The 9,014-nt window shown below is 36.5% G+C and overlaps 1 protein-coding gene across 1 annotated transcript; it reads right to left on the bottom strand.

Moving 5' to 3' along the window:
- Positions 1 to 270: 270 nt before the first annotated feature.
- HCA2 (Dof-type zinc finger DNA-binding family protein) lies at positions 271 to 2,799 on the bottom strand. The gene is made up of 2 exons (XM_077386494.1): positions 2,537 to 2,799; positions 271 to 1,467 (listed from the first exon to the last, which is right to left on the bottom strand). Exons 1-2 carry the CDS (start codon positions 2,585 to 2,587, stop codon positions 634 to 636), a joined length of 885 nt encoding a protein of 294 aa, XP_077242609.1. The 5' UTR covers positions 2,588 to 2,799; the 3' UTR covers positions 271 to 633.
- Between the last annotated feature and the right edge of the window lie 6,215 nt (positions 2,800 to 9,014).

The following is a 9,014-nucleotide window of genomic DNA, read 5'->3' as shown; positions in this document are numbered from 1 at the left end:
CTATTATGCAAGCCATTGGATGGTTGGTTAGGATTGTTTGAAGGCTGCAATTTCTTATCTATGACACATCCTCTTTGGAAACGGTAGCCAATAATAAGGAAGCATTTACTGGTTGGTCAGATGCCTCTGGCAATATCACTTCCCATTTCCAAAAGCAAATATTTTCCTCAGAAGAACAGACATCGAAGATAAAGAAACATGGAAAGCATAAAAGGACATTTCAAATCAAAGTAGCGACACAAAAAGACATGGTAGTCACAAGGAACTTAATACACGGAAATCATGCTTTTTCTTGTTTTCTTGAAAATCCAACTCCAACGACATTTTCATGCTTAATTCACACAACGGTATAAAAATCAAGTACACATTGTTCTTCTAAAAAACAGTGGAGATATCATATCTAATAACAACAAAAACCTGCAAATTTGAATCTCCCTTACTGCCAAAGACACAAAGGCTCAAAAAATAACATTGAAATGACATCACATGAGTAATCCATGCATGGATCTCTTTAGTCATCTGACTCATCTCCTATTCTTTTTCAAAGCAGGGAAAAGAAAAAACAAAACAAAACCCTTTTCTCAAATGGATTATATCAGTTGATTATATTGGAAATTAAGTTGATCAATCTAGCTAGACTAATGGGTTTGGTGCTGATGAGCCATAGCCATTCATCACACCTGACCAAGATCCTATCCCATTCATCAGGTACCCAAATGAATCTTTTCCAACTTCAGAGCAACCTTGTTCTTGCCACTCAAGAGCCAAAAGCTTGTTGTTGGGTTTCATCTCAATTGCATTTGGATCCTCATTTCCTCCATATGGAAGCAACATCCTCTCTCCACCATCCATAAATCCCCCATGACTCCCATCCATGGAAAACCCAAATGGAGAACAAATTCCATGAAGGCTAGAAGAGCTAAATCCATGGCCCATATCACCTACACCCCCCAAATGAGCTGAATCACTTCCACCCATGAAACCATAGTTCCTTTGGTTTCCTAAAATAGCATCAAATTTGGTTTCCATGAAATCTACATTTCTAGGGTTCTCCATGAAATTAGAGCTTCCAGGGTTTAGTAATAAGCTGTTGAGATTTGATAATTGCACCCCAGGAAAAGAGAGCTGGAGATCAGTGGAGGAGTTAGGGTTTTGATTAGGAGGTTGATCAGTTAGCTTCTTGGACCCCACCTTCTTGTTTTTTCTACAACCACCACCCACAGGTACATTTCTGAGGGACCCACCTTTTGTCCAATACCTTCTACAAGTCTTGCAAAAATATCTTGGCTGAGAGAGGCTGTAGTTGTTGTAGTAACAAAACTTAGTGTGAGCAGAATCACACCTTGGGCATTTGAGAGCTTGGTCATGTGGGGGCCTAAGTCTCCTTTCTAGCAAAGGTCTTGAGCAAGTGATCATTTCCCCTGAGGGTGATGAAGAATCCACTCCTTTATCCTCGTGAACCATGCCCTGAATTTAAAAAGATGATAAGAATGTCAGATTCCAGCCTTAAGATAAAAGAATGTCCTTTGAATTATCAGTCAAAGTTTCTGGGCTTGTTATTGGGGCACGGAGTTTGAGAATGCAGACTTGGGTACGGTGCTAAAGGGTTTTAGGAAGTAGTACTTTGTTAGACAAGAACATGATTTTGATTAAAGGTGCGTAAATGATATCAGCATTGCTTTATTTTCAAAATGGCACTCTTCACTTTATCAAATACTTCTTCGGGTTATAACAGCCTTTAAAAGCTAACAAGAGAAGTGTCAAATGAAGAAATGCCAATATCATTTCTCTTAAGGTAGATATCATTATCATGATAAAGGTTGCAAGCATCTTAAAATCTACACTAGGGTTTCTACTCATTTTGGACACAAACTCACATAAAGATAGCCACAAAAATGAAGAAAAATAACTTACTGATTTTTGCTTTGTTCTTCTAAATTAGCATTACTAACATGAAAGGTCAGTTGGGTTTAATTTTTAACTTCCAAGCAACCTCTCTTCAAACCTCAAAGACACTAAGCAAATCAACTGCCTTGAAGCCAAGAACATTTGCAATAGAAAAATATACTCTCTTTTCTATTATGTGCTCTGGTAGTCACATAAGCATGAATTCCATAGCTTTGATAACCCAAATAGCTCAGATTGAAATAGTAAAATAGTCTATCTTTTCTATTATTTCACACTTCTCAGCTCTGGTAGTCACATAAGCATGAATTCCATAGCTTTGATAACCCAAATAGCTCAGATTGAAATAGTAAAATAGTCTATCTTTTCTATTATTTCACGCTTCTCAGCTCAGGTAGTCACATAAGCATGAATTCCATAGCTTTGATAACCCAAATAGCTCAGATTGAAATAGAAAAACAGTCTCTTTTCTATTATTTCACACTACTCAGATTTTCCTCACATTATGAATGCCGAAGTAGAAAAAATACAAACTGAGAAGTAGAGAATCTATTCCTTTTGTCAATATGTTAAGAACAACAAGAGATTTATTTTGTTTGAGACTACTGAAGTGAGTGTATTAATTCCTTACCTGTAGCCAATCAGGAGTGTCCATGCAAACTTGGAATGAAGTGAGACCCATTAAAAAAAAACTGGCCAGAAATAGCAAGTAACTGCAATCAGACCTTCAAAGCCATAACACAGAGCTGTTCAACAACATTCAGGAAGAAACTAAAACAACTTTTTGAGAAGAGAGATCATATCCTAGAAGTAGTTATTTTGGGAGGGGTGGATTTTCCAAAAATGGAGGGGGTGGTGGTGAAGAGGAAGAGAAGGATTTTGATGTAATGAAAGAGAAATTGGTTTGTATGGTTGGGAGGATGTGAATATGAAGGCCAAAAAAGGTGGCGGGGAAACAAGCCGGTCTTCGTCGGTGACTTGTCATAGGTCCCACAATGTTTTGGAGGCGCGAACGGCTTTGACTTCGGTTCGGCTCAAAGCAGCCACTTCGTTGCAAACGGAACTGATCTATTCTCCCCCTTTCTTCCCCGGGACAGCCCCCTTTAATGTATTCGTGAGTTGTGACTACCTCTTACACTACAAGCGGGTGGCCCAGGGAAGAAAAGGGAGCTGATTTATCATTTCCCTTTTGAAATGGATCCGACGTGTAAAACAATGTAGCCTTACATTTGACATATTTTGGTGATATCCTGAACGTTAATAAGGTCGCCACAGCTCAAAAATCATACTAGCTATTTAGTTGATCTTCTTAGGTGGAGACGCTATAAATGATCCAAATCGTTTCTACGGTGGGCCCTACAATAGGTGATCTATTATACAAAAATCTCCCCATTAGTGATGCTTGACTCAAGATCATGCTTGTTTTGGATTCTGATAGTTGATTTTGAGTGGACTCAATCGATTCCCAAGATCCAAAACAAACAGGACCTGAATGTAGTTTTGAGTCCAATAATCAGTTTTGGACTCACGATCGGTTCCGGAATTCAAAGGCACCTCCCTATTCATTTCAGAATTTAGATTATGACAACCTACTGTCATCCCTAAACTTTGTTAACTTACCAACTTCTCCAAAAGCTTAAGGTTTTGGAGAAAGGCGTTATTCATCTTTTACACTTTAACACTCTCCCGTACATGTGGCCCACTTGGCAGACACGTGGCACATGTGGTCCCACTTTGAGCCGACCATCTCATGTAGATCTTTTTTTTTTTCTTTTTTACATCGGGGAGGTTTGAACTCGAGACCTTTGGCTCTGATACCATGTTAACTTACCAACTTCCCCAAAAGCTTAAGTTGCTGGAAAAAAGCATTATTTATCTTTCATACTTTAACAAACTTATTATTGGGCTCAAATTTAAATGAAATTTTGAGCCCAATAATAGGTTTGGCACTCGCAATCGGTTGTCATAATCTCAAATGAAGAGGGCCTATTTGTCTTGGATTTTTAGAAGCAATTGTGAGTTCAAAACTGATTATTAGATTCAAAATTTAACGAGCAGAGCCTAAATGGTGACCTACAAAGTGATTTTAAAAATAACAAGTAAAAATGAATATTAATAACACGTTAATAAAGAGAGAAATCAAGGAATGTAGGGTTACAATCATCTGTCAGAAAAAACCATGGGTTCTGTATGCTGCATCTACAATGGACCACACAAGATGACCATTTATATCTTTTAAGGAGATGATATCTACACCATGGTTTTAAATTTCCAAAACCGAACCAGAAACGTACCGGAACCGAAATTTTGGCCGAAATTACCGGTTTCGTTCAACACCGAAATTTAAAACCATGATCTACACCTTTGTCTGACTCATCTCTTCATAATAAAAGTGAGTGGTGTCATTATCAAAACACCGCAATCGTCAATCATTTGAACAAGCACGACGAAGCAAGTAGACGAAGTCATTTTCACTCTAGTTGGAGTACTTAGCTCGGCCATCGGCTAGAACGGAGCCGACTCATTCAATTCGGATTCTGCGGCCGACACGTGTCAGGAAGACGTGACAGAAGCAAGAATATTTGGGTCCTCGAAAAAGAGCAAACCGAAAGAGCACTCCATTTGGGGCCCACCTCTCTCTGACGCAGAGGACCTTCTTGTTCGCCTCGACCAAGCAAAGGATAGATTCCCCAATCAATCTCCTCATTCTAGCGTACGCCCGGCACGTGTTTCTCGAATTGGAAGCACTACAGTACGTGGAATGATATTGTGAGACTACGTTCACTTGACAGATAAAAAATAGACGCAATTTGATTGGTGTCTTTTCCGCGGATCCCTCACATGCAATTCAAAGTAGCTGACGTCATTGAGTTGGGATCACTGTATGTACGGTATCGGCTTTTGATTTTGTCCTTTGATGGATATTATTAAGTTCTTAACTTAATTGGTGCGAATTTGAATTAGAAATTTTGGGGCAGAATTTCTTTTTTTAATTTCCACAATTTAGAGGGAAATGATATATATGGTTGTGACTTATTTAATGGGATATCATCCTAAATTAAAGGTCCCGCTAAATTTTTTGCTAATAAGTTATTTTTTTTCATGTATAATCAAACAATGAAAAAATAGGAAATTCGGAAAAGGTTTTTAATTTTTAAACTTCTTCAAAAATCTGCAAAGCAAAGGGCTGTGAGTTACCAGATTTATTGGTTCACTCGTATGAGTTTGAACTTTGAACTCAGGCAATTTTGTTTCATAGTTATTTAATTTTTGAGATTTAATTAATGAAAAAGCCCCCTGCAACTAATATGAAAGAAAAAGAAAAAGAAGGTATCATTATTCACTCATCATCCCAACTAATGTTGTATTCAAACAAAAACATCTAATGATGTCTACCCATGTCATGTTGAGATTCTGAAATGAATCGATAATTGTAGGTGATTTAGCCTAATCCTTGACCTGTGATCCACTTTTAATCTCGAGTTTGATAGTATCATAGTACTCTCTTTCAATTTTGAAATTTCAAAAATTTCATAAACTGTCTTTTTTTTTTTTTAAAGTTGGTTTGGAGGGAGTTCTCTACGGCTTTTACAAGCTTTCATACAAATTTAAACCTGGGTTAGGCCTCTATGATGATTTTCTAATTTTTTTTATGATTGAATCGGTTATTCTATAATCAATTAATTCATCATCACCAAATTGGTCACCAACAATATTAATTATTAGAGCCGAAGTGTTCATACTAGTGATTTCAGTACTACCATGTTTTGAAAACGGTGAAACTCACAGGCTGTGGAAATGGAAAACTATTACAATTCCCAAAAAGCTCTCAACCTCAAATTAAAAAAGATTCAGACAAGGTGACTTTGGTTTTGGAGTTTTATTGCATTTTTTATGGCCTTGCAAGACCAATTCATTTCCTCACTTTACTCTAACTCACATCATGTGAGTGATGGAATATTACAAAATCCCCTTAGCCGGATTGGACCTAATTTCCACGGTGAGTGGGGTGTCAGGAATCTGAACTAACCAAGTTAATGCCAGGACAAGACCACGGAACACGTTGCAGTGGTGATAGGCCATGAACCTGCGAATGGAATAATTTTAAGCCCGGGAACGTGGTACTTGGACTGTTCTGCTAGGGTATATCTGAAGGGATCGGCTCCTAAAGAAGGTTGACCCTATGTGTCTGAGGAAACACATGGACTAGCGTGTTTGGTGTCTCACACTATATTGTAATCATTCACAACATGTGGAAATACACACATGTGCGTGGGATCCAATATAGTAATTCAACGGAATGGGGCTATTTACGTTTTTTCGGAATTAGTTTGAATTACGTGCACTATAATACGATAGTGTGTACGTAGTGTACTTAATTAGATAAGTCACTGTGGTGAACTCTTTGGTATGAGACATAGGGCACTAGACGGGACAGAGTGACAAATGCCCATGTTGAGAGTCATTGCAATGTACCGATCGAAGTTAAGAAATTAATTGTGGAATTTCCAATTATTATACATTTAATTATATTTAATTTGAGTGTGTTTAGGGCGCCCAACAGATGCACTCTAATTAAGTATAATTACCTTGTTATACTTGACGATTGATCGGGCCAAATTGGAATTTTTATCATAATGTTTTTGATGAAAAATAAGCGACGTGATTATTGTAAAATTATTATATTATTAAATATTTATTTTTTCAAATAATTACGTCGTGGGAATTTGCCAAATGATTAAACCGTTTGGCTGATCAAGTAGAGGACCATTTTGAATTGAGGGAGTACGAAAATATACGGAATTGGAAAAACGTTAAAATCCCTTTGGTTCACTCAATTCAAAATAGGGGTTTAATAAATGTATTTAATTGGGAAGCTATTAGAGGGTAGTGCACACCGTGGCTTTATAGGAGCACCAACGGATGATGGCTAAAGTTGGTGATTAAAAAGCACTTATTGAAGGGTAGACCAAATTGGCCCTCAAAATTGGGAAATGACAGACCTAACTCTAGCTTCAGGGTTTTAGGGACCGTTTATAAAAGCCAAACTGATCCCACTCCCTAGCACTTTTTTGTAAGGAATACAATTCTGAAATTTGGAATGGCAAAGAGAGCGCCATTGGACTCAAAGGTGAATAGGGAGTGGATCGATTGGTCGACAATTCAAGAATGTCCAAATCCGCAGTAAGATCATCCGCTGCGCTATGAATCAAGGTACGCCCTTTTTCCTGATTTAATTGGAATACTATAAGAATCTTACATTCGGCCCATTATCAAAACACGGTAGTGCCAATCATGGTTTTAAACTTCGGCCGAAATCCGAATTCGGTGGGGACTGAAACCGAAATTTCGAATTTCGGACTTTACCAAATTTCAGTCCAAAATTTCAAGAAAATGTCTTTTTTTATTAAAAAAAAATATTGTTACAAAATTTCGGCCGAAATTTCAAAATTCTGAAATTTCAGAATTTAGGTTTGCAATTTCCAACTAAAGTACCAAATTTCGGATTTCAGTGGGGTCCGAAATTGGTACCAAAACCAAAATTTAAAACCTTGGTGCCAATATCCTTTTTATTATTGGGGATGTGATCACGTATTTTTTTTTGAGTAATTTTCTACGGCTATGCTATTGTTTTTCTCTCTTTTGCAGGCCACGAGTGATAGGACATTCATTTACTATTGAAGAGTTGGATTGCAACATTCAATAGTCGGTGGAGAAGATCTCCTATTTTAACGACTAGTAAAAATGCATGTGCATTGCTCGTGCGATGACAGAGAAATTAAAAATTAAAATTGTCTAATAGGATTTTCCTGTAAGAGAAAAAGAAACCAACTATCTATCACTGTAATAATTTCCTTTCTAGTTTCATATCCTAACCCATTTGAATCTACTTCTTAAAGTTTTAATGATGTTGAAAATAAAAGTGGATTCTAGTTTTCTTTTTCAATTTATCTTTTGGACGAGGTAGGGTCAATACTTAATAGTGCTGATGATGAAAAGTTCAAAAGTCACTCAGTAGAATAGAGAAAAAGTAATCAATGGGTTAATGTTAAAACCCCCATTCAAAAAATTAAGTGTACAGATTACATATTCCTTTATATTACCTATCGCATGGTGCAATTGTGAAAAATAATGACCTCAATTCCTCTAGGAAAAACAAAAAGGTTTTACTTAAAATCTGTAAAAAAATTTAAAGGCCCCTAACTCTTTAAGTCCCCCATTAGTTGAATTAAACTAAATTTTAGATAACCAACAGATAATTATTTGACATCCCTAATATCATAGATGAGGTGGCTATGGAGGTATTATTTATGATGCTAATGGCAATTTTGATTCTTGATTTTGAAGGTCCCAATAGCGAATTTTATGACATCGACGTAGAAGTGGAAGGAGCCAGAAAATGTTTTCTTTTCATGATTTATAAGGAAATGATATGATTATGGTTAAGTAGAGTGATCTCATAATAAATTGAAGGTTCCTCTAAATAAAAATTAAATAGGGTTGATTCTTAATACATCTTTATTGGATTGCAAAAAAAACATTTTTGATGGAAATTTTTTATAGGGGGAATATTTTGTCCATGTTGTGTATTAAAGTCAAATGCGTATTGGTTGGTCTTAATTTTAGGTAATTAAAACTTGTACCCAAGAGATATCTTTATTGGATTGGAAGAAAAACATTTGCTATGGAAAAAATTGCTTAGGCAAATGTTTTCTTTCCACAATTTAAAGGAAATTGATATGATTATGGTTAAATTAGAATGATGTTATCATAAATTGAAGGTCCCTCTAAATAAAAGTAAAATAGGGTTGATTCCTGATAAATCTTTATTGGATTGCAAGAAAAATAATTTTGATGAAAAATTTTCTTGGGGGAATTTCTTTTCCCCATGATTTAGAGGGAAATTATGTGATTGTAAGAGTGTTTATATGGTCTAAGTCATTATAGTGATTATTTTTTTCAAAAAGTACTGTATGGCTTACGTTGCAGGATGATCCAAACCATCCATTTGATGGGCCACAATGTAACAGGTTGGGTGCCAAAATCCATTTCCACAAGATGATTCCAACCCTTCTATCAGCAGGGCTAGTACATCATATGGAAATGTG

This window comes from Tasmannia lanceolata, unplaced genomic scaffold, assembly GCF_043159265.1.
Source record: "Tasmannia lanceolata isolate RefF3 unplaced genomic scaffold, GAP_Taslan_0.1 ptg000008l, whole genome shotgun sequence".
Lineage (NCBI taxonomy): Eukaryota > Viridiplantae > Streptophyta > Magnoliopsida > Canellales > Winteraceae > Tasmannia > Tasmannia lanceolata.
The sequence above is the reverse complement of the archived record's forward strand: the minus strand, read 5'-3'. Positions and strand labels throughout refer to the sequence as shown.

Bases quoted from the DNA above. Each gene is read 5' to 3' on its own strand.
- HCA2 (XM_077386494.1), bottom strand. From the start codon at position 2,587: ATGGGTCTCACTTCATTCCAAGTTTGCATGGACACTCCTGATTGGCTA. The intron at 1,468-2,536 runs GTAAGGAATTAA...TTTTAAATTCAG, and splicing joins ACACTCCTGATTGGCTACAG to GGCATGGTTCACGAGGATAA.